At 42.1% G+C, this 26,437-nt stretch overlaps 1 protein-coding gene across 2 annotated transcripts; it reads left to right on the top strand.

Annotated features, from left to right (window-relative positions):
* Positions 1-4,071: 4,071 nt before the first annotated feature.
* On the top strand, positions 4,072-18,726 carry si:ch73-109d9.3 (zinc finger and SCAN domain-containing protein 21). 2 transcript variants are annotated; one of them, XM_056280611.1, is made up of 5 exons: positions 4,072-5,089; positions 5,416-5,558; positions 5,780-5,888; positions 9,198-9,282; positions 16,703-16,828. In XM_056280611.1, exons 1-5 carry the CDS (start codon positions 4,795-4,797, stop codon positions 16,710-16,712), a joined length of 642 nt encoding a protein of 213 aa, XP_056136586.1. In that variant the 5' UTR covers positions 4,072-4,794; the 3' UTR covers positions 16,713-16,828. The 2 variants fall into 2 exon arrangements, with proteins under 2 accessions (XP_056136586.1, XP_056136585.1); XM_056280610.1 differs by lacking the exon at positions 9,198-9,282 and having other exon boundaries at positions 16,703-18,726.
* The last annotated feature ends 7,711 nt before the right edge of the window (positions 18,727-26,437 follow it).

The following is a 26,437-nucleotide window of genomic DNA, read 5'->3' as shown; positions in this document are numbered from 1 at the left end:
CCCTCAGCCATGAATAGACTCGGCTCAGTCCAAATTGTGATACTCTACCGGCCTCCTGGCTGTTACTCGTTATTTCTTGAAGAATTTGGAGAATTTGTCTCAGGCCTTGTTACTTACTCTGATGAGATTCTAATTCTAGGTGATTTCAATATTCATCTGAATAAGGTTGCTGATCCTCTAAGTAAAGCCTTTCTGGCACTAGTTGATACTTTTGGGTTCACTCAGTTTGTTCAAGAGTCGACTCATTGCAGTGGTAACACCCTTGATTTGGTTTTATCTAAAGGAATAGCTGTTTCTGATCTGAATGTCTTACCAACCACATCTGCTGTGTCTGATCATTTTCTCATCAAATTTGAATCATTATTGGCCTGTCCAGTTAATGTCAGCACAGATGAAATTGCCACTCGCCATATCGGTCCCTCCACTGTAGCTGCATTTGGCCAGCAGCTGCCTGAAGTCTTGGCTCCTTTCACTGTGGTAAATGACTCTGTTGAAAATTTCACTAGTGACTTAAATGTGGCCCTCTCTAGTCTCCTCGATTCAGTTGCACCTCTCACTACCAGAGCTAGGCGACTAAGGAGGCCTACACCCTGGTTTAATGATGAGACACGTGCTGTTAAGCGGACCTCCAGGAGACTGGAACGTAAATGGCGAAAATCAAAATTGGAAGATTTTTACCTATCATGGCATGAGTGTTTATTGAAATACAAGCGTGCTTTATCTACTGCAAAAACATCGTATCTCTCTCACTTAATAAATATTAATAAACATAACCCCATATTTCTCTTTGACACTGTATCTAAACTTACTAAAAAGCAGTCGTCTATTAGCTGCTCACCATTCACAGCCCATGAATTTCTAGATTTTTTCTGCAATAAGGTTGAGGAGATCTTAAACAAAATTAGTTCTTCAACTCCATCTACTCCTTCAGATCCTGTCATACTAAATTCATATCTACACAATGAGTCACTGTCAGTTCCAGTTATTACAGCTTTTGAGACTATCTCACTTGATACTTGGACTAAGTTCGTGTCAGCTTCTAAACCAACTGCTTGCCTACTTGATCCCTTACCAGCAAAACTTTTTAAAGACCTCTGGCCTTTTCTTGGACCTACAATGTTAGACATCGTTAATTTATCTCTTACTACTGGCATTGTTCCCAGCAGTTTTAAGACAGCTGTGGTTAAACCTCTACTTAAAAAAACCTCACCTTGATCCGGGGTCTCTTAATAACTATCGGCCAGTCTCTAATCTTCAATTCTTCTCTAAAGTACTAGAGAGAGTTGGGTATCAACAACTTTTGACCCATATAAAAGAAAGCGATCTATATGAACCTTTTCAGTCGGCTTTCAGGCCCTGTCACTCCACTGAAACTGCTCTGACCAGAGTGGTAAATGATCTTCTACTGGCTATCGACTCTGATTCCACTTCCGTGCTTCTGCTACTGGACCTCAGTACAGCCTTTGACACCATTGATCACTGTGTACTTTTGGATAGATTAAATTGTAATTTTGGTGTCTCTGGCTTAGCTCTCTCTTGGCTTAAGTCCTACTTATCTGGAAGAACACATTGTGTCTGCTGTAATAATATTATATCAAAATTTTCTGACATTAAACATGGTTTGCCACAGGGCTCAGTACTTGGCCCTCAACTTTTCTCTCTTTACATTACACCTCTTGGCCAAATTATACGCAGTTACGGAATAAATTTCCATTGCTATGCTGATGATGCTCAGCTGTATGTGCCTATAAGGGCTGATGATCATACTCAAATCACTAACTTAGAGGCCTGCTTGGCTACTGTGAAAAACTGGATGTCACTTAACTTTCTGTTTTTAAATTCAGATAAAACCGAGATGCTAGTCATTGGCCCTGCTAGACACAGACACCAATTTGATCAAGTAACGATAACAATCGACAACTCTGTGGTTTCACAAAGTGTGGCAGCCAAAAATCTTGGTGTTACATTTGATCCCAGCCTTTCCTTTGATAAGCACATTAAAGAAATCACCAAGACTGCCTTTTTTCATTTACGTAACATATCTAAAATTCGGTCTTTTCTCTCCATGGCTGACGCAGAGATTCTAATACATGCATTTGTTTCATCCAGACTTGATTACTGTAATGTTCTGTTCTCAGGTCTGCCACATTCTAGTACTAAAAGTCTTCAGATGGTTCAGAATGCTGCTCCTAGAATCCTAACTAAAACTACGAAATTTGACCATATTACACCAATTCTTGCCTCCCTTCATTGGCTTCCTATCCATGTTAGATCAGAATACAAGGTGCTTCTGCTGACTTATAAAATCCGAAATGGGCTTGCTCCATCCTGCCTGTCTGATCTCCTTAAACCTTACATGCCATCTCGAGCACTTCGTTCTCAAAATACAGGGCTCCTGTGTGTACCCAAAGTTAAAAAGAAGTCAGCTGGTGGCAGGGCCTTTTCCTATCGGGCTCCATTTTTGTGGAATAAACTGCCTGCTGCCATCAGACAATCGGAGTCTGTTGAATCCTTTAAATCCAAACTTAAAACTCATCTTTTTGCCTTAGTTTACAATTAGTTGCCTTTAAGTTGAGTGCTTCACAACCTGTACTGGATGGCGGGTTGGTTTTCTGTCTCAATGAATTTACCAACCACTCTTCTGCCGACGAGATTATCGAGTATAGATTATGACGAATTGATGACTTAATTGCTTATGGCTAATGACTATTGCAAACTGTTCTCTTCTCTAAAATGTTTTTTCTCTCTCTCTGAATAATGTCTTCTCCTTTCTCTTTTTCTGTGTTTGAATGGTGTCATGTGAGTCTCTCTTGCATGCATGTGCAGTCGGTTCTCCTCCCAGGTCTCCGTGGTGATGGTGGCCGCCATTTGCATGCTGCCTGCCCTTCCACTCCTCACCTAAGTTTTTCTTATTACATGATGATGCTGGTCATGTGGCTTGGGTCCTGGACTGCTCCGTTGGCACGTGGACACTGCTTGGCATCCTGTGCATCATGTTCTTCATAAATTTTATGTTCATTATAATTCTGTTATCCTTTTCAATGTTGTATTATGTAAATTGCGTGAACACAACATCCATTGCACGCTGTCCGTCTTGGGAGAGAGATCCCTCCTCTGTTGCTCTCCCTGAGGTTTCTTCCTATTTTCTCTCCCTGTTAAAGGGTTTTTTAGGGAGTTTTTCCTTATCTGATGAGAGGGTCTAACGACAGGATGTTGTGTTGCTGTTAAGCCCACTGAGGCAAATTTGTAATTTGTGATATTGGGCTATACAAATAAAATTGATTTGATTTGATTTTGAACTAAAGGTTAATGACATGAAATGTATTTAAGATAAACTCAACTCAAAATAAGCAATAGGATATAGAAGTAGGCGTTGTTATCTGTGACGCTATTGTGAATGCCAAACCTTGTAGAAAAACACAAAAGGGTGGATGTCATCTTCCAAAGGGGAGAGCATGAGAAAGACAGTGTGGCCATAACCTTTCTTTTCGAGTTGTTTTGGTGAGGGAATTCATTAATTCAGGGAATAACGGGTTGAAGTGTGACAAAAAAAACAACAACGTGAAAGTTCATGATCACACAAATAGGAAACATCAGCAGATTGTAGATTTCTCGAATATCACAAATTGAGTATTTTATTGGTAAGAAACATTAAAACACACGTAGGGAGCAGTTAGTTAAAAACCTGTACAAATTAGACTACTAAACACTGACTGCACAACCTGGACCAATACTAGTTGTCCACAAAGAAGAGCAGATAAGTTAAATACAATAAACAATAATGAGTTTGTTTTTTTATGGGAATTTTAATGAGAAAATTTTGGTGACGAATACCAGCAGTAGGACGTTATTTTTAAGTCTATTAATGACCACACTGGCATCGAAGGTCAGTGAAACTGCATGTTCGTTTGTGTGATGGGAGTAGTGAACTATGAGAGGGTACAAGTTTTTTTCAGTACCCGTTTTCCATTGTTATTTATTTTCTCTTTTTCTCTGAAGGGAGACGTGTACTCTTTACTACGTGCAAGATTTAAAGAGGATCGAATTGAAGGCGGACTCGTTGTGGCACTGGATAATACATACAGCACGCAAGATGGCCACTTGTTTTGGTTTGGCGCAGCCAGTGGGTTTCACTTCCCAAAACGCGTTTTGTTCCGACACGAAACTAGAAGCAGGCCACCGTACTTCGCTGCTGGTGACGTCAAGATCGATAACAGAACGTCAGGTAGAAACTTGGCGAGCTAGGCTGCTACTTATTTGTGTGTACATATGCGGAGCTAATGTGTTGATAGCCGCGCAAAATTGATAGGCGACGTTAAACACGTCACGAATACAACAGGCTGCCGGTTCCAAGGAGTTTGGGGTCTTCTCAATAGCTGCCAAAGGCTCGCCAACGAACGTTCGTTAGCTTGCTCCTGCTAAGCTAACAGTGACTACTAACGGAGCGATTATACGAATATCCCACACGATACAATTGGAAGCGCCTCTCAGTTGTACACGCGTTTTTATGTTGATATACGTAACGAGTATTTGTTTTATTGTATGCACGTTAAACACCTCCAGTAATATCTGGCTGCCGTGATCCTGGACAAATGTTTTTTATTTATCGTGGTGTGCAAGATACGTCAGCAGGGTCGCATTTTCCTTTATTTTGATGCCTCGGATCTGACATGCAAACAATAACGGTGTATCCTCTCCATTCTTTGTTTATCTCTCACTCACACAAGCACACGAACTAATTTTCCGTGTGCTTTGGAGATTGTATTCTCAAACTCGGTGACTTGACTGTCCATCATGTCAGATCTGGATACCCTCGTCGTCACATTCCAGTCCCAGCTTTCAGAAGTGCTGGAGACGGTCTTAAAGACAGCCATGTACGAGGTGACCAGACTGGTGGAGGGGGGCCTCATGGAGGAGGTGAGGCGCAGGAGCCAGGAAGTGGAATCACTGCAGATGCAGCTTCAGTGGGCCCAACGAAATCTTAGTGATAAAGAAATGGCAAGGAAAGACAGGTGTGTTGACTGTGGAAAGGCTGATGTAAAAGTGTCAGCTGACATGGCAGAAGAAATGATTACTGAATTGCAACATGGTAAGTACAACGCTATTAACAACAAAACGTTTGATAAAGTAAAAATGTCTGTCTCATGCCAAGTTGGTTTTCCCCACATTTGCAGTATCACATCCATATAGTTGGGACTTGGGACATGTTTGCAGCATTTACACCTGTGTCAATAAACCACAACCAAAATGCATACTTTCAGAATAGACTCAATTGATGTTTTTTTTTTTAGGAGAAAAATACTTTTCTATAACTATATGCCAAATTTTGACTAATCCAGGTGTAGTTATTTTTAAGACCCTGAGCCATCACAAACAGTATCTGGGTTATTATGTCTGCTTTGGTTGCTTGTTTAGGTGTGATGAGGGGGTCTGGCTTAAAGCAGGAGGACCACTTTGTGGACAGGTGGACAAGAATCTCTGGACTAGAAGGGATGTCTAATTCAGAACAAGAGACAGATAACCTTTCATCCATTTTCAGCCCTGTGACAGAATCACAGGTGAGTAAAATATTGAATCGCAAGAATCTCAGTAAAGAAACACTTATCTAAAGACCAAATTTCCATCTCACATGATCAAAAATGATGTGCCCATGGAACGATTGCCAGTGGCTCTAGATCAGCATTTCTGTTCACAACATTTTGTCAAACAGGAAAACTATCCACACAATGATCAACTAGTACACTTCAGATACATTTTATGTATCCTCTGTTGAATGTAGACAAGAGAAGAAGACAGCTTGAGGCCATTTTTGGAAGTGAAGGAGGAAGAAGTTGATCAGCCATCTTGTTCTATTGAGCATGAGGGAAGGTGGGCTCCTAGCCATGATGGTGAGTATTCTGCTGCATTAATTTATGTGGGTACATTTTTTTTAGAACATACTACACGTAAACAAATCTTTGCTCTTAGAATCAAAGAAAGTTGAATCAGTTCATCTGGGTATAACTTTGATTGAGAAACATTTCATCACTCATCTAAGCAACCTCTTCAGTCTAAATGTCTTTATGCATGCTCATGCTCATGCCAGAAATTGGTCCACCCCAAGGATCACGGCCCCCCGGCACAAACAGAGCAATATAGTATACGCTGTTAAGTGCCAGGAGGATTGCTGTGACTTGTACATTGGAGAAACTAAACAGATGCTGGCCAAGATGATGGCACAACACAGAAGACCTAACATGTCGGGCCAGGACTCCGGAGTCTACACCCATCTACAGGCCAGTGGTCACTCTTTCAAGGATGAGAATGTGCACATCCTTGATCGGGAGGAACACTGGTTTGAACGGAGAGTCAAAGAGGCCATCTATGTGAAGAGGGAGCAACCATCCCTGAACTGGGGTGTCTAAGAGTACATCTGTCCCTAAACCGGGGGGGGGGGCTAAGAGTACATCTGTCACCATTTTACAGTGCTGTGATTACAAACATTCCCAAATCCCTCTGTGAATAGTACACATGACCATTGAAACTCCAGTTAATGCTCATGCCTGTTTGCATATTAAGAAACTGATTGTTGGTTTTGGTCATAATGCAACTGTATGGTTTATTTGGGTGGGGATACCTGCAGTCAGTTTAGACTGAAGAGGTCATATAGATGAGTGATAACATGTTTCTCTCAATAAACGTTGTGTCCAGATGAACTGATTCAGCTTTCTTTGATTTTCTTACATAGATTATTGAGCATGCATAGAAACATTTTGACTTTGTTAAAATGTATTTTTCCATGATTGTTTTTTTTTTTAAACATCAGCCCCTAAAAGAATGTAATGCCAATGTGGCCATTTGATAGCATTTTTCTGCTGTATTGCATTATTATTCTTGATTTTTTTTTCTATGGTTACCGTGTAAGTAAATTTCCCTGAGGGGTGAAAAACACAATAGAAAAAAATCTATATGCATAAAGAATATAAGATATTTCTATGTTCTATGTGTTAGGTCCTTTTTAAACTGTTTCTCAAAGGCAGTTTGATCAGGTTGTGCATGTCAGCTTTTTTATGCTGTATCAGAATATGTATAATGTAAATATACTTAATCAAATATGTTTTGAGGACAGATTTAAAGACATTGGGGAAAAAAAATCACAAAAGTGAAGATCTTTTGATTATAAGTTTGAACAGTACTTTTGCCATCTTGAGAAATGTTTTTAATGTTCCATATAATCAATGAGATGTGATTGGATTTGGGAGGGACAATATTCGAGGAAAAACTGGTCCTTTGGATAATGCAATCTTAAATGTTGGTTTATGCAGTAAGTTCACCCTCCATTCAGAAGTCAGTGTAGGCAGCTATACTACAGCAAGTGACTAGTCACTGGAATAGCACAGAAAATGCTGAAATTATTAAAGAAACGTTTTGTGCTTACTTTAATTGAATTGTATGTCTATGAGGAGCTTAGAATAATTTATGACATCATCAGTCCTCTCCACTCAAGATTCTGCCAATAATTTCAAAGGGGATTTTTTTTAACAAAACACTACTACTACTACTACTACTACTACTTTTGGCTGCTCCCATTAGGGGTCGCCACAGCAGATCATCTGTTTCCATCTCCTCTGCATCTTCCTCTGTTACGCCAGCCACCTGCATGTCCTCCCTGACCACATTGATAAACCTCCTCTTTGGCCTTCCTCTTTTCATCTTGCCTGGTAGCTTTATATTTAGCATCCTTCCCCCAATATACCCAGCATCTCTCCTCAGCACATGTCCAAACCATCTCAATCTTGCCTCGCTTGCTTTGTCTCCAAACTGTCCAACCTGAGCTGTCCCTCTAATATACTCATTCCTAATCCTGTCCTTCTTTGTCACACCAAACAAAAATCTTAGCATCTTCGACTCTGCCACCCCCGGCTCTGCCTCCTGTCTTTTCGTCAGTGCCACCGTCTCCAAACCATACAACATAACTAGTCTCACTACCATCTGGTAGGCCTTCCCTTTAACTCTTGTTGGTACCCTTCTGTCGCAAATCACTCCTGACACTCTTCTCCACCCACTCCACCCTGCCTGCACTCTTCTTCTGCACTCCCCGTTACTTTGAACAGTTGACGCAAGTACTTAAACTCATCTACCTTCATCTCTACTCATTGCATCCTCACCATTCCACTGTCCTCCATCTTGTTCACGCGTATGTATTCCGTCTTGAGCCTACTGACTTTGATTCCTTTTGTCTCCAGTGTATACCTCCACCTCTCCAAGCTCTCCTCAACCTGCTCCCTACTATCACTACATATTACAATGTCATCCGTGAACATAGTCCACGGAGACTCTGCCTGATCTTGTCCGTCAACCTGTCCATCACCATTGCAAATAAGAAAGGGCTTAGAGCCGATCCTTGATGTGAACACATATCCACCTTGAACCCATCTCGTCATTCTTACCGCACACCTCACCACTGTTACACTGCCCTCATACATGTCCTGCACCACTCTTACATCTCTGCCACTTCCAACTTCCTCATACAATACCACACCTCCCCTCTCAGCACCCTGTCATATGATTTCTCTAAATCCACAATGACACAATGTAACTCCTTCTGACCTTCTCTATACTTCTCCATCAACATTCTCAAAGTAAACATCGCATCTGTAGTCCTCTTTCGTGACATAAAACCATACTGCTGCTCACTAATCATCACCTCTCTTAACCTTGCTTCAGTTACGCTTTCCCATATCTTCAGGGCAGCATGGTGGCGCAGCGGTTAGTGCATTCGCCTCACAGCAACAAGGTCCTGAGTTCAAACCCTGGGGTCGTCCAACCTTGGAGGTCATCCCAGGTCATCCTCTGTGTGGAGTTTGCATGTTCTCCCCGTGTCTGGTGGGTTTTCTCCGGGTGCTCCGGTTTCCCCCACCATCGAAAAGACATGAATGTTGGGGTTAATATTCCTTTCTGTACCCTGGACCGAGGCATGGCAAGAAGAACAGGAGTTGGTCCCCGGGCGCTGCACAGTGGCTGCCCACTGCTACTAGCTACACAGCTAGGATGGGATAAATGCAGAGCGTAATTTCCCTATGGGGATCATTAAAGTATATCAAATCTAATCTTCATGCTGTGGCTGATCAACTTTATACCTTTGTAGTTAATACAGCTCTGCACATCACACTTATTCTTGAAAATCAGTACCAGTATGCTTTTTCTCCACTCCTCAGGCATCCTCTCACTTTCCAAGATTGTGTTAAACAATCTCGTTAAAAACTCCACTGCCATCTCTGCTAAACACCTCCATGCATACAGGTATGTCATCTGGACCAGCCGCCTTTCCACTCTTCATCCTCTTCATAGCCGCCCTCACTTCCTTCTTGCTAATCCACGACACTTCCTGATTCACTATCCCCACATCATCCAAGCTTTTGTCTCTCATTTTCTTCATTTATCAGCCCCTCAAAGTACTCCTTCCACCTTCTCAACACACTCTCCTCGCTTGTCAGCACATTTCCATTTCTATCCTTAATCACCCTAACCTGCTACACATCCTTCCCAGCCTGGTCCCTCCATTTAGCCAATCGGTACAAGTCCTTTTATCCTTCCTTAGTGTACAGCCCCTTATAAAACTCACCATATGCCTTTGCTACCTCTTTGCTTTACACTGCATCTCCTTGTACTCCTGCCTACTTTCTTCATCTCTCTGACTACCCCACTTCTTCTTTGCCAACCTCTCCCTCTGTATACTTTGCTGTACTTCCTCATTCCACCACCGAGTCTCCTCGTCTTCCTTCCTCTGTCCAGATGACACACCAAGTACCTTCCTAGCTGTCTCCCTCACTGTTTCTGCAGTGGTTGCCCAGCCATCCAGCAACTCTTCACTACCACCCAGTGCCTTTCTTAACTCCTCCCTGATCTCCACACAACAGTCTCCCTTCTTCAACTTCCACCATTTGATCTTCCGCTCTGGCTTCACTTTCTTCCTCTTCTTGATTTCCAAAGTCATCCTACAGACCACCATCCAATTATGTCTAGCTACGGTCTCCCCTGTCACCACCTTGCAGTTTCCAATGCATTTTAGATTGCGCCTCCTGCATAAGCTATAGTCCACCTGTGTGCACTTTCCTCCACTCTTATACGTCAGCCCTTTTCTTGAAGTATGTATTCAGCACAGCCATTTCCGTCCTTTTTGCAAAATCCACCACCATCTGTCCTTCCACATTCCTCTCATTGATACCATACCTGCCCATCACCTCCTCATCACTTCCTTTCCCTTCACCAACATGCCCATTGAAGTCTGCTCCAATCACCACTCTCTCCTCGTTTGGTGCACTCTCCACCACTTCATTCAACTCACTGCAGAATTCTTCTTTCTCTTCCATCTCACACCTAATTTGCAGGGCATATGCGCTGATAAGATTCATCATCACACTTTCGATTTCTAGCTTCATACTCATCACTCTGTCCCAGTCTCTTCGCCTTCAACACACTCTTGACATACTCTTCCTACAGAATTACCCCTACCCCATTCCTCCTCCCATTCGCACCATGATAGAAGAATTTGAACCCACCTCTGAGGCTCCTGGTCCTTACTCCCCTTCTACCTGGTCTCTTGCACCCACAGTATATCTACCTTCCTTCTCTCCATCATATCGGCCAGCTCTCTCCCTTTACCAGTCGTAGTGCCAACAATCAAAGTTCTGACTCTCACCTCCACACTCCTATTCTTCCTCCTCTCCCACTGGACAAGGCTTCCCCCTCCCTTTCTCGTTTGCCGAACGGCACCCTGCTGGCCAACAGTACTGGTGGTGGTTGTTGATAACCCGGGCCTTGATCGATCTAGTATAGAAATCTGATTTATGATCCGCATATTTGATATAGCAAAGGTTTACGCTGGGTGCCCTTCCTGACGCAACCCTCCCCATTTATACGGGCTTGGGACTTGCACTAACTTAAAAAAAAAATTAAAAATGCAGTTTTAAAAATTTGAAATCAGCGATAACTACTTCATGTTTTAATAGCCAAAATATTCCACTGTAAAAACTAATGTAATAAAAAAGGCAAAAAGCAACTTTATTGTTGTGCAAATACTGGCAATGTTTGAATAATAGCAAAATATTGAAATAATCTGATCCACTCACCAAGTTTCAAACCCAGTTAAAACAGAGTTGATGAAATAGAGGACAGGATGGGGTCTCATGCAACTAAAACACCAGGATTTGTTTGGTGTATGTTAAATGGGGCTTTCCAGGAAATAGCTAGAATCAATTTGGCAGGGTGTGTTATGGTCTGAGTGTTTCCTCCTCCTCTCTCCAAGTACCTGCAGGATGGGCTGCGACATGGAGGCGGGGCTGACCTACTTCTGGGCTGAGTGCAGCAAGGCACACCTGATCCCCATGTGCAATCACCCACCTCTCCTCCATAAAAGCCTGGTTCAGTCTTTACCACTTGGCCAGATAATTCTGTTAGGGCTTAGGCGAACGCGCGGACCCAAGGAGGCAGGAGACAGTGCAGTGGTGCTAAAACGGGTTTATTCGTCTTAGCCAAAAGGTCGGCAACAGAAAAAGGCAGGAGGCGGTGACTGAAGGCAGGCTGGCGCCTTCCCAGGATCTGGGCTGAAGCAACGAGGTCCTGGATCTGGAAATGGCAAGGGGGAGAGTTTGGTCAAGAAATAAACAAACAAACGGCCAGAACGTTTTTGCACCACTGCACTGTCTCCTGCCTCCTTGGGTCCGCGCGTTCGCCTAAGCCCTAACAGGGTGGAAGTGAGTTTTATCAATAATCCCAAGAAACTCAGGACAATAACAGGATTTTGGTGTGAAAGAAGTTTGATAAGCATGAATGGAATGAAAAAAAAAATGGAATCGCCTTCCCATTGGGGAAATTAATAGTCGGCACTAACCAAATACATCATCTTGTAAAATCTACCACCCACTTTGACAGAAATAATTGATTGGGTATCCTTTTCATTTTCTATAGTTATTGTGTTTGCTTCAGCAAGAGAGCTCTCACATTCTTACTTCCTTGTTATGTCTTTAGTGGAATTTTTTGGTACTTTAGTCATTTTAGACAGCTATAGCTATAAAATCCATTCAACTTTTAAAAGAGTATATGTGTGAAATTTCAGATCTCTTGAAGCATAAAATGACCAGTGACATTTCAGGAGGCGTTTCTTAGTGGTACAGACTGACACAAAATAAACACCCACCCCAGTGGTAGTTGAAGGGTGTGTATGTATGTGTGTGTGTGTGGGGGGGGGGGTGTATTGGTTAAGATAGATGTTGAGGTTTGGAAGGGACAGCATGACAACAGTCACACATGTGCTTAGTTATGAAATATTTTCTCATTCCAGGTTTTTTTCAAAAACTACTTCAGACCTTAGAAAAACATGGTTCTGGCCTATAGTTTAGTTCTGTGATTAGACTCCCCTTTTGGGGGCATCCAAGTAGCGTAGTGGTCTATTCCATTACCTGCCAACACGGGGATTGCCGGTTTGAATCTCCGTGTTACCTCCGGCTTGGTCAGGCGTCCCTACAGACACATTTGGCCGTGTCTGCAGGTGGGAAGCCAGATGTAGGTATGTGTGCTGGTCACTGCACTGGCACCTCCTCTGGTCGGTCGGGGTGCATGTTCAGGGGGGAGGGAGAACTGGGGGGAATAGCATGATCCTCCCACGTGCTACGTCCCCCTGGTGAAACTCCTCACTGTCAGGTGAAAAGAAGTGGTTGGCAGCTCCACATGTATCAGAGGAGGCATGTGCTAGTCTGCAGCCCTTCCTGGATCAGCAGAGGGGTTGGAGCAGCAACCGGGACGACTTGGAAGAATGGGAAAATTGGCCAAGTACAATTGGGGAAAAGAAGGGGCATGGGAAGACTCCCCTTTTGGTTATGACAGCATATTTTTTTTTAGTAGTTCTTTTCTCAATATACTTTTGATCTGTTAAGAATTAATTTTATTACAATATTAATTTGCTACAGTGTCCACAAGCATTAGTATGGATAGACTTTAAATATCTGTTTTAGATTTCTTTCTATATATACATCAGATAGTGCCATTAACAGATAGGGCCATTAATGGAAGGTGAGGGATGGTGGTTTTACAAAGGGTTGATTTTTGTCAACATGTTTAACAGAGAGCATGACATATCCTTGCATCTTACCTAAGATTGACTCCTGACCCACCCCCACCACACCCCCAGATGTATGTATTAAAAAACACAGTAACTGAGAGCCCTTGCAGTCAAACTCTTGATAGCCACAGCTTTTACATGCATTCTTGCTGTAACTCAAGTCAATAAACATGATATAGTGTTAAAAATGTACTGTTACTTTGTGATGTTTTAGATTTATGATTATAGTTCAAAAATTAATGCCTCAAAGAAGTCTTTTACTTTGGTCATATTGTGACATCATGACCTGCAGACCAACAACGTTCCAAATCAGTTTGGCTACACAGCTTTGGATCCGCTACCTCTCTAATTGAATTTGCTTATCTTCCCTATTTTTATTAGCAGTTGTTAATAACATCGCTGGACAATAGAGGTCAGCACCCAGACCAGCATTTCAGTCTTATGTGTGCCTCTGTTATATTTTGATAATCCTAACACTTTTGAGATATTTATTTATTTTTACTCCACAAACGTTCTCTTATAAATGGATCACAGCAATGTTTGGATCTCCTAGATTAAAAGGGACTGATGATGTCACATTGCGCTTAAAGTTTCTTTTAATCTTACACTGAATTTACAATTAAGCTTAAGCAAGCATGCATATTTTCTTCAGGAAATTTGGCTTGTTTTAGTTTATCTTGAGTCCTTAACTAATTGTTGAATGGGAATCTTGCCTTTAGAAAATGTAATCGGCATGATGATTCATTTTGAAATGCAATACACATGTGATTGTTTGCAACATGTCCACAGTTATAATTTCACAAGTAAATGTAAAACACATATATGATTGTTTTACTTTAACACATATTTTCAAACATAGTGCAATATAAATGTCCCAATATTGCTTTTTCCAGATAAGATGCAGGTATTTCATTGAAAGATTTGTATTAGATATTTAATTTGATACAAAAACTGCATATCGTTCAGGAAAAGTGACATTGGCACATTTTTGTCTCAGTATGTGTAAAAATTCAAAGTAAAACAATCAAATCTGTGTTTTTCTTTTTCTTGTGGCATCATGCTTCTGTACATATGTTGGAAAGCAATCATATTTGCATTGGATTTCATTTCATTCATTACATTGGATATCTCATGTTTGAACATGTCCGAAAGTCATACAGTGGCTAATGGTAATGCTGTAAGGCTTTGTATAGCCCATGTAGTTAGTAACCAAAATATTATATTAATTATTTTCTCTTATTCAGTCGGTATAGTTTAATGACACAGTTTGTGCATGATATATAAATAGATACTTTATTGTCCTATGAGAAGATATTTGTTTTCACCTAATGTATAGAGCCTCACATACAGTAAATACATGTACACATACTATACAGTGCATCCAGAAAGTATTCACACCCCTTCACTTTCCCCACATTTTGTGATGTTACAGCCTTATTCCAAAATGGATTAAATTCCTTTTTTCCTCATCAATCTACATACAATACCCCATAATGACAAAGAGAAAAAGGTTTTGTAGAATTTTTTGGAAATTTATTAAAAATAAAAAACTGAAATATTGCATGTACATAAGTATTCACACCCTTTAGTCAGTACTTGGTTGAGGTACCCTTGGCAGCGATTACAGCCTCAAGTCTTCTTGGGTACGAAGCTACAAGCTTGGCACACCTATATTTGGGGTATTTCCCCCATTCTTCTCTGCAGATCCTCTCGAGCTCTGTAAGGTTAGATGGGGAGCATCGCTGCACAGCTATTTTCAGGTCTTTTCAGAGAAGTTCAATGGGGTTCAAGTCTGGGCTCTGGCTAGGCCACTCAAGGACATTCACAGACTTGTCCCAAAGTCACTCCTTCATTGTCTTGGCTGTGTGCTGAGGGTCGTTGTCATGTTGAAAGGTAAACCTTCGCCTCAATCTGAGGTCCTGAGCGCTCTGGAGCAGGTTTACATCAAGGATCTCTCTGTACTTTGCTCCATTCATCTTTTCCTCGATCCTGACTAGTCTCCCAGTTCCTGCCGCTGAAAAACATCCCAACAGCATGATGCTGCCACCACCATGCTTCACTGTAGGGATGGTATTAGCAAGGTGATGAGAGGTGCCTGGTTTCCTCCGGACGTGATGTTTGGCATTCAGGCCAAAGAGTTCAATCTTGGTTTCATCAGACCAGAGAATCTTGTTCCTCATGGTCTGAGAGTCCTTTAGGTGCTTTCTGGCAAACTCCAAGCTGGCTGTCATGTGGCTTTTTACTGAGCAGAGGCTTCCATCTGGCCACTCTACCATAAAGGCCTGATTGGTGGAGTGCTGCAGAGATGGTTGTCCTTCTGGAAGGTTCTCCCATCTCCACAGAGTAATGCTGGAGCTCTGTCAGAGTAACCATCGGGTTCTTGGTCACATCCCTGACCAAGGCCCTTCTCCCCCAATTGCTCAGTTTGGCTGGGAGGCCAGCTCTAGGAAGAGTCCTGGTGGATCCAAACTTCTTCCATTTACGAATGATGGAGACCACTGTGCTCTTCGGGACCTTCAAAGCTGTAGAATTTTTTTGTACCCTTCCCCAAATCTGTGCCTCGATACAATCCTGTCTCGGAGGTCCACAGACAATTCCTTTGACTTCATGGCTTGGTTTCTGCTCTGACATGCTCTGTCAACAGTGAGACCTTATATAGACAGGTGTGTGCCTTTCCAAATCATGTTTGATCAATTGAATTTACTACAGGTGGACTCCAATCAAGATGTAGAAACATCTCAAGGATGATCAGTGGAAACAGGATGAACCTGAGCTCAATTTTGAGTGTCATAGCAAAGGATGTGAATACTTATGTACATACAATATTTCAGTTTTTTATTTTTAATAAATTTGCAAAAATTTCTACAAAACCTTTTTCAATTTGTCATTATGGGGTATTTTATGTAGATTGATGAGAAAAAAAGGAATTTAATCCATTTTGGAATAAGGCTGTAACATAACAAAATGTGCGGAAAGTTAAGGGGTGTGAATACTTTCCGGATGCACTGTACATCATACATGAAATATATAGAGAATGGGGACAAGAGTTAATTAACACAAAAGTTTAGAGGTTTAGCGAGTGGCTCAACTTAATGGCAGAAGGTCTCCAGGTAAGGGACCTGTACCTGGGACCAGATGGAAGCAATTTTTAGAATGGGTTAAGGGGGAGAGTGGAATCCTGAGGTATGGTTAGTGCTCTGTGGACCATTTACTTGCTTTTGAGGTCTGATAGGTTGGGGGCAGGAAGGCCAGTGATTTTGGATGCGCTGTGTGAGATGCGGATGTGCTGGTTCTTATTGGTAACTTAAGATGGTGAAGAATCATTGGAGCAGTGAAGTAGTTTGGGCTGAATTATACTTTTGTACAGTAGCAAGAGAAGTTGAGATTTGCCAGAAAGTTTGACTGATGTCATAACATTATTGCCTGAGTATGCAACTTATTTCAGTGGGACATGTATTCTATTGTGTGTGAAGCGTTATCTTGAATAAATAGTTTCACCAATATGAAATATTTGTTACCCTTGTTTATCAATGGAAAAAGAAAGTGTTAATTAATAACTGTACCACAAAAAGATTGTAAAGCTTAATTTCATCCATTTAATAGGTGGGGCTAGATCTGAATCTCAGAGCCCGAGTGAAATAACGGATGTGCAACTGAAACAGCCACAGTGGAATGGTGAAGACTCATTGAGAGCTGTCGTCAGTCAGGATGCGCAGAACTCTTCTACCCAGAACTTAATAGAAGATGGTGAGGACACACACACTCAATGCACACACGTGGTTACAGAGCCCCCACAAATCTTGACTTTGGAGATGGAGTCCACACAAACTGGACTGACACTCCAAAAACCTGGACAACTCCATAACCAGACACTTCAAACTGACAAGGACTGTGAACCAGCCACCACCAGGGGTTCACCACAACAGGCTGGTCCCAAACCCATGGATTCAGTCACATTAAACCAAGCCCAGGCTAACCTACAAATAGTCAGGAGTAAAATTTCATCTCTAGGTTCCCCTCAGGAAAGACAACAAAATAGAAGTGTGGGGGATGTGGTGATAAAGCAGGAGCTTGTTGAAGATTCTGATGGGACCAAGAAAAAGGAGGTAGAGGAGAAAGAGATGACTGGGCCCGGAATGCAAACCTCATCATGTTCAATGAAGTACAGGTTGAGACGGGAAGTTCTCAAGCAAAACATTTCTACTAAACCCACTGTGCAGGAAGTATTGAAGCTTCATTCTAAAGTGGGGACGACTATTGCATTGCAGGCAGCCATCCAACACCTGCAGCCGCCTACTAAAAAAACATGTCTCACACACATGACTGCAACCGACACAACTCCCTCTCAACGTGCTAATTTAAATACCCTCAACAGAACTTCTGCTACATCAAAACCAGCTTCTTCTCCTTCCATCTCTGTCCAGCAAACAGACAATGGTGCCAAACACTTTGCAGGACTAACCCGGACTTGTCCCCCATGGGTTAGCATCAGAACCCACCATCAGACCCCAAACTCCACCCCACCCCACCCTGCAGACCCACACCCAGGCTCTCACTTTCACTCTCAACTGGGGCCCCGGCAGCTGCTGCGTTGTGGCCAGTGTGGAAAGTGTTTCCCACACCCCAGCAACCTCAAAGCCCACCTTCAAATCCACACTGGGGAAAGGCCCTTCTGCTGCTCCTTGTGCGGTCGCAGCTTCACTAAACTGAGCAACCTTAAGGCTCACCGTCGGGTTCACACCGGAGAGAGGCCATACTGCTGCTTGGCCTGTGGCAAGCGCTTCACTCAGAAATGCAACCTGAAACGCCACCAGAGGATTCACTTGGATGTATGATGATGATGTGTACCCCATGCAACAAGAGCATGCAAAGGGTGTGAGCGTGTGCATTCCAGAGAGCGAGCATTCTGCATTGCATTCTTATGCAGTGGATTTAGTGGCTCACCAGGCTGTGTCCTTTGTTATGGTGTGAATATTCTGACATGCTGTGTTTATTCTCCCTGTTATATTAAAAATGTTTTGAGGTTCTGTATGAATTTCAAGGAAGGGCGTTCAATATTGTGAGTGCATTCCTCTAATATTTATATGAACAGGAAAACGTGACTTTTGGTTGGCAATCGGGCTGTCTATTCTGTGAATATTCATGTTCTTCCATGGTGCGAATGAGTCCAGTGGCTATGTGCGCACACAAGTAAAGAACATCAGCACTTACAGTGTCTTCAGTCATGGCCAGATGACATGACCATGTCTTGATTGTCACCAGGTAAACCCTTTTGCAAGGATTCATTTGTTTTACTTGAACGTTTATGTCATCCATTGTAAGATGAGTAGTTTTTCTGTCCTTACTGTCTTAAATATAAAAATATAAATGTTTTGTTTTTTTCCTAAATCATGAAAACCTTTTTGAGAAACACAGGTTTCATCTTGCAGCTATGGTATGTGTTTCAACATGACCATGAAAAATAATTTGATTTCAGGTTAGCACTTTTTATTAAAGTTACTTAATGTTGATTTTTTTGGGAGGTTATATTTAAACGGGCATGAAACACAGAATGAAAGCCCTGCTGCGATCTAGCAGCTAAAAATTTCAGCCGCTAAATGGCAGGATTTTCCATAGACATATATACATACACTCACTGGCCACTTTATTAGGTACACCTTGCTAGTACCGGGTTGGACCCCCTTTTGCCTTCAGAACTGCCTTAATCCTTCGTGACATAGATTCAACAAGGTACTGGAAACATTCCTCAGAGAGTTTGGTCCATATTGACATGATAGCATCACGCAGTTGCTGCAGATTTGTCGGCTGCACATCCATGATGCGAATCTCCCAGTCCACCACATCCCAAAGGTGCTCTATTGGATTGAGATCTGGTGACTGTGGAGGCCATTTGAGTACAGTGAACTCATTGTCATGTTCAAGAAACCAGTCTGAGATGATTTGAGCTTTATGACATGCTGCGTTATCCTACTGGAAGTAGCCATCAGAAGATGGGAACACTGTGGTCATAAAGGGATGGACATGGTCAGCAACAATACTCAGGTAGGCTGTGGCGTTGACACGATGCTCAATTGGTACTAAGGGGCCCAAAGTGTGCCAAGAAAATATCCCCCACACCATTACACCACCACCACCAGGCTGAACCGTTGATACAAGGCAGGATGGATCCATGCTTTCATGTTGTTGACGCCAAATTCTGACCCTACCATCCGAATGTCGCAGCAGAAATTGAGACTCATCAGACCAGGCAACGTTTTTCCAGTCTTCTATTGTCCAATTTTGGTGAGCCTGTGCGAATTGTAGCCTCAGTTTCCTGTTCTTAGCTGACAGGAGTGGCACCCGGTGTGGTCTTCTGCTGCTGTAGCCCATCTGCCTCAAGGTTTGACGTGTTGTGCGTTCAGAGATGCTCTTCTGCATACCTCGGTTGTAATGAGTGGTTATTTGAGTTACTGTTGCCTTTCTATCAGCTCGAACCAGTCTGGCCATTCTCCTCTGACCTCTGGCATCAACAAGGCATTTTCGCCCACAGAACTGCCGCTCACTGGATATTTTCTCTTTTTCGGACCATTCTCTGTAAACCCTAGAGATGGTTGTGCGTGAAAATCCCAGTAGATCAGCAGTTTCTGAAATACTCAGACCAGCCCGTCTGGCACCAACAACCATGCCACGTTCAAAGTCACTTAAATCACCTTTCTTCCCCATTCTGATGCTCGGTTTGAACTGCAGCAGATCGTCTTGACCATGTCTACATGCCTAAATGCATTAAGTTGCTGCCATGTGATTGGCTGATTAGAAATTTGCGTTAACGAGCAGTTGGACAGGTGTGCCTAATAAAGTGGCCGGTGAATGTAGATGCTGCACTGGCCGCTTCGGCCCTTTGCTGCAATATGTCAACGTCGCCGCCATATTGGACCGGGCACAATTGGCCTATAAACAAATACAAGTAAACGGGGGAGCCGTGGTTTTTCTAGATAAAACGCACTATAATGTTCAAATTTCTCGACCGATTTCAATGAGTTGTTTTTATATTGAAGGGTTTATGATCTACGTGGAGTATAAAAAAAAAGTGTTCTCTCCAGTTACTTAGAATCTCGATAGTTAGGCTATAATCGCTGCTAGACAGTTGATAGGAGTGTGTATCAACGTTAGGCTTACATGAACTGAATTACTTACGTGGTGGAAAATAATTCAAGTATATCATGTCCGATATGCCTGTGTATATTTTTTCTATGGCCTTTTCAGCCTGGGTTTGATAGTTTTAGTGAGCTTGCTTACATCTAAAGGTTAAAAACCATCTCAAATTTAAAAACATGTCACCCTGGATGTACAGTGCATCCGGAAAGTATTCACACCCCTTAACTTTCCGCACATTTTGTTATGTTACAGCCTTATTCTAAAATGGATTAAATTCCTTTTTTTTCTCATTAATCTACACACAATACCCCATAATGACAAAGTGAAAAAGGTTTTGTAGAAATGTTTGCAAATTTATTAAAAATAAAAAACTGGAATATTGCATGTACATAAGTATTCACACCCTTTGCTATGACACTCAAAATTGAGCTCAGGTTCATCCTGTTTCCACTGATCATCCTTGAGATGTTTCTACATCTTGATTGGAGTCCACCCGTAGTAAATTCAATTGATCGGACATGATTTGGAAAGGCACACACCTGTCTATATAAGGTCCCACTATTGACAGTGCATGTCAGAGCAGAAACCAAGCCATGAAGTCAAAGGAATTGTCTGTGGACCTCCGAGACAGAATTGTATCGAGGCACAGATCTGGGGAAGGGTACAAAAACATTTCTACAGCTTTGAAGGTCCCGAAGAGCACAGTGGTCTTCATCATTCATAAATGGAAGAAGTTTGGATCCACCAGGACTCTTCCTAGAGTCAGCCAAACTGAGCAATCGGGGGAGAAGGGCCTTGGTCAGGGAGGTGACCAAGAACCCAATTGTCACTCTGACAGAGCTCCAGCATTCCTCTGTGGAGATGGGAGAACCTTCCAGAAGGACAACCATCTCTGCAGCACTCCACCAATCAGGCCTTTGTGGTAGAGTGGCCAGATGGAAGCCTCTGCTCAGTAAAAAGCACATGACAGCCAGCTTGGAGTTTGCCAGAAAGCACCTAAAGGACTCTCAGACCATGAGAAACAAGATTCTCTGGTCTGATGAAACCAAGATTGAACTCTTTGGCCTGAATGCCAAACGTCACGTCTGGAGGAAACCAGGCACCTCTCATCACCTTGCTAATACCATCCCTACAGTGAAGCATGGTGTTGGCAGCATCATGCTGCAGGGATGTTTTTCAGCGGCAGGAACTGGGAGACTAGTCAGGATCGAGGGAAAGATGAATGGAGCAAAGTACAGAGAGATCCTTGATGAAAACCTGCTCCGGGGCGCTCAGGACCTCAGACTGGCGCAAAGGTTTACCTTTCAACATGACAACGACCCTCAGCACACAGCCAAGACAACGAAGGAGTGGCTTCGGGACAAGTCTCTGAATGTCCTTGAGTGGCCCAGCCAGAGCCCAGACTTGAACCCCATTGAACATCTCTGGAAAGACATGAAAATAGCTGTGCAGCGACGCTCCCCATCTAACGTTACAGAGCTCGAGAGTATCTGCAGAGAAGAATGGGAGAAATATCCCAAATATAGGTGTACCAAGCTTGTAGGTTCATACCCAAAAATAATTGAGGCTGTAATCGCTGCCAAGGGTGCCTCAACCAAGTACTGAGTAAAGGGTGTGAATACTTATGTACATGCAATATTTCAGTTTTTTATTTTTAATAAATTTGCAAAAATTTCTACAAAACCTTTTTCGCTTTGTCATTATGGGGTATTGTATGGAGATTGATGAGAAAAAAAAGGACTTTAATCCATTTTGGAATAAGGCTGTAACATAACAAAATGTGGGGAAAGTGAAGGGGTGTGAATACTTTCTGGATGCACTGTAGGTGTATCAAAGAACCAGCATTAACATTACTTTTAACCTTTGTTAGTACTGAATGTCTGTCAGTGCTAATAGGTGAGCTGGTACACCTAAATAAAACATCCATTAATGTTATTAATTGCAGCTGTGTTTATCCTGCTATGCTAACACCACAGAGTACCAAGACCAGCCTGCCATGTTTTAACCTTCAATTGGTTTTTAACCCGTAGATCTCAGTAAACTCACTAAAATGGTCAAGGGTCAGGTTACTCTTTAAAGAGGTTTCTGTTGAATTGAATATTTAAAAAATGGCCAAAGATTGAATTATTCATCTAAATTATCTTTAAATCTTAAACTTGCTAAGTCTAGGCAGTGTTGTATGGTTCACTGCAATAGATATAGCAATAGCTTTAGCCAAGCTATGACAAAAGTGCTGTAATTTACAGTATTTGAGGGTGTTTTATGATGTTGGGAACTGGATTTAGTTCAACTATACTGATATCCTGAGACACTTGAGATGTACTGATCAATTTAGAAAAAGGAGGAGTTTAAAATAAAATGTAAGTATATTTCCATCATGAAGCTCTATCAGCTGAACTACACCAATATCAACTTTTGGGGATGCAGGCTGTTGAACTAATCAAATTTCTGCCTTTCCATAAACTGAATTTAATAGAGGCGTGAGCTGAAGTTGTACAGTGCACAGATTTGAGGCACCACAGCTATTCAGCCATATTATGATATACACTGTATTTGAAGCAGGGGTGTAAAAAACCAGGTCCAGATAGTAAAAGTCATGTACTAAACCAACTGATTTTGACCCTGCATTCAAGTCATGTCAGATCTAGTTTTCTCAGTCAGGAATACGTCACAACCCCGCCATCCGAGTGGTTCATGTTCACATGCTTTTACTTGGAAAAAATGGAGAGAAGATGGAGGTGAGTGTCTGCTGTATGTTTGGCTTCCATGGGATATTAAATGCTGTAGCACTGTCAAGGGATATCGATCTATCCATCTGTCTGTCTGTCTATTTCTTTTTTTTACATTTCTACTTCTGGTTCATTTTTGGCTCTTTTTTTTAACGAAATTTCTGTTCACATAGGACTAGCCGCGTTCAACCATACTTGAATGAACAGTTACGTAGCCAGCTGGTGCTGCATCTAGAATTACGATTTCTTCGATGTGACTATCCGACATGTTCATGTGGCACTTCCTGGTCGGAAACTTGTTCAGACCTCAGATCTGACACCACTTGAATGCAGGGTATTCAACAACACCTTAAGCTAGGTAGTGGAAACTACTCGTGTCAAATGCATACTGCAAACTAATTCTAAATGTCTTTTTAGTTGTCTACACATTCTCACTCCCAACTCATCACACATGGACGCTTGTTGAGGACGACCTCTTCGTCACTGTCCAACGCTTTAGGCACCCCTTTAACCAGGGACGTAACGAATCAGCACCGGGCCCTAATGCAAGATGGTCAAAGCGGGCCCTATAGTAATAGGTGGGATCACCATAATGCGCACCTCTAAACACAGATGAAAACATAATGGTGACAGCGCACCAACACATAGGCCTACATAAACATGGTGACAGCTCACCAACACGTATATAACACCGGACATTGACAAGTCAAATAAATAATAAGTTCTGCTTACATCATAGGCGCACTCTCCAGGCTTTTCGCTGTGTGAAGTCATCAATTAAACCATTAAGATCCAGCTGGCGTTGATGCTGCTGCTAGCTACAGCAGCAGCAGGTGCAGTTGGCGCTTGCTCGGCTGAATTAGCCTGCTTTGTACCTCGTCTTTCTTTCTTTCTTTTTTAAAGACTATTTTTGGGAGCCTAGCTTTTTCCTTCTCTGCTGCTTCTTTTAATTTTCTTTTTTGAAACCTGCTTTTTGTGTTTGTACTCCATGCTGCTTGCCGTCAGTTTAGTTAAAGTTACTGGTCTAATTTAAACTAGCTGTAGGCTATGGTATAGTCTCGTCACATGATCGAATTGAGACTTGACATTGGATAACAACAACATGCATGCACAGTGTTGGGAGGGTTACTTTTAAAATGTATTCCGCTACAGATTACAGAATACATGTCATGAAATGTAATTTGTAACATATTCCGTTAGATTACTCAATGTGAGTAATGCATTATAAATACTTGGGATTACTTTCATATTTTCTTACATATTGTGTAGCAGTATATGTAGCATTCACAAAATACTCCTTACTTGAGTTGACTATTCTGTTTTTTCTATTGTATCAACTGGCTGAATGCATTTGAGTCACCTTAAAAATATATTAACAGAGGCTAGAAGAGTATGTAAACACAAAAGAACTATAATTTTTTTATCTGGTTAAAAAAAAAAAGGAAGAAGAACCTTTCCATGTCCTTTCCTTTATTTCCATAGCTGATAGAATGAAATACCTTGGACAAAGATGACAATGTAGCATACTGTTTTACTGAATTTACTGTTGAACTAACATTTAGGTATCACTTTCACTGCATTTTGTGTCGCAATCCTCTTAAAATAAGAATGGCACCAAAGGAAAAATAAAAAGTAATCCATTAATTTCAAGAATGTAACTGCATTATGAATACCATAAATTTAAATTGTAACTGTATTTGAATACAGTTGCTCATATTTTGTATTCTAAATACGTAACGCCGTTACATGTATTCCGTTACTCCCCAACACTGTGCATGCAGTATTACCCAGCAATCATTGCATATTGTAACGATCACGGATGAAGTGGCTCGGTAGCCCTTGGCTAACGGGTCGGACCCTTTAGTTGACTGGTTAACGTTGTCGCCTGTGGTGCGGGAGCCACGGGTTTGCGTCCCGTATGTAGCGGTCCCCTCCATCAGATGCGCTTGCTGAAGAAGGGGGGGTAGTGTAACGTGCATGAATAAGTAGACACGTTAGCCCGTGGCTAACAAGTCGGACCCTTTGGCGGTTAGCGTTGTCGCCCGCGGTGCGGGAGGCAGGGGTTCGCGTCCCGGCTGTGGCGATGGTTCCCCAGCTGCCCCCCCCCCCAATTATCTGCAATATTATGTGTGAAATTATGACAAATATACCAAAATAAGAAGCACTCATTCATTTAATTGATTAGTTTTAGTTTATTCATCGTGTTTCATAGTTTATAGATTGCTACAGGCTACTTTGTGTAAAAACCACAACGGAGAATGCCTTTTTGCGGGTATATATGGCTCGCTCCACAGGCCCAGTCACCTCCGTGGGCGGGGTCCCAGTGCAGCCGCGCTGCCTGCCTTGGTCGTATTTGGCCGTGCAGGGCGGGCCCCAAATCATCGCGGGCCCCTATGCAGCTGTATACCCTGCATATGTGGTTGTTACGCCCCTGCCTTTAACGTCAACTTTCGACGTGGAGGGTAGTTGAAGGCACACACACACACACACACACACACACACACACACACAACAAAAAACATTCGAGAATATCCGGCCTGTTTTATATACGAAGCACAGTCTAAATCTATATTTTATCTGTCTGTATTCATCACCATTATCTCACAGAAATACGTGAAATGACTACGACCTCTTAACACTCGCATTATGTGGTTGTGGCACGTAATGTGTTGTATTATAAAAAACACTGATTTGTGTGTGATATAACTAATTTTGATGTAATGATGTTAGGGTTAGTGTTATGGTTAGTTTTTTTTTTGTTTTGTTTTTTGTTTTGTTTTTTGGTGCCTATGAGTGATCTCAGTCTCTCGACGTTGGAAGTTGACGTTAAAGAGGTACCTAGAGTGCTCAAGTGACGAAGAGGTCGTCCTCAACAAGCGTCCATATGCGACGAGTTAGAAGTGAGAATGGGCTCGTGTTCCCACTGAAAAACAAAATGAAGCAGCTTTACTTAAAAATGCCAACATGCACATACTATAGCCGCTCCATTTTTGAGTGGGCAGTAGGTGGCCAGTGCGTTTTTGTAACGGCGGAGCCGGAAATGTGAGAAAGAAGTGGCAGGCAGCGACGCAACCCAAGGCCAAGCTGCAAGCCATCACTTAACGAGCGAGAACAGAAAACAAGTAGGTAACGAGTAAGTAAACAGTTGAAGTAGTATCTACCGGAGCGTTTCTGCCGTCTCAAAGGAGAATGGTGGAAAGAATAATTGATGAAAAAAAAGTAATAAATCCAGTTAACATTTTAATGACTTTTTGTTTGAGATTGGCAGATTCTCCTCTGTCACTGTAGATAGTTGTTCTATTGTGCGTGTGAGTCAATGATCACTCTGACTTGTACCAAAACCGTTGGTTTATTAACACCAAATAGCGTGTTCACATGAGACCGGTAATCTTGATTAGTCTGCCTGGTAAGGACGAACTAGTAGATGACAGAGCACATCAATAGATACACACACACACACAAGCACGCACACAAA

The sequence above is a fragment of the Lampris incognitus genome, chromosome 5 (genome assembly GCF_029633865.1).
Source record: "Lampris incognitus isolate fLamInc1 chromosome 5, fLamInc1.hap2, whole genome shotgun sequence".
Taxonomy (NCBI): domain Eukaryota; kingdom Metazoa; phylum Chordata; class Actinopteri; order Lampriformes; family Lampridae; genus Lampris; species Lampris incognitus.
The sequence above is the reverse complement of the archived record's forward strand: the minus strand, read 5'-3'. Positions and strand labels throughout refer to the sequence as shown.

Coding starts and splice junctions, on each gene's coding strand:
- si:ch73-109d9.3 (XM_056280610.1), top strand. CDS start 4,795: ATGTCAGATCTGGATACCCTCGTCGTCACATTCCAGTCCCAGCTTTCA. Junction 5,090..5,415: donor GATTACTGAATTGCAACATG/GTAAGTACAACG, acceptor TTGCTTGTTTAG/GTGTGATGAGGGGGTCTGGC. Junction 5,889..16,702: donor GTGGGCTCCTAGCCATGATG/GTGAGTATTCTG, acceptor TCCATTTAATAG/GTGGGGCTAGATCTGAATCT.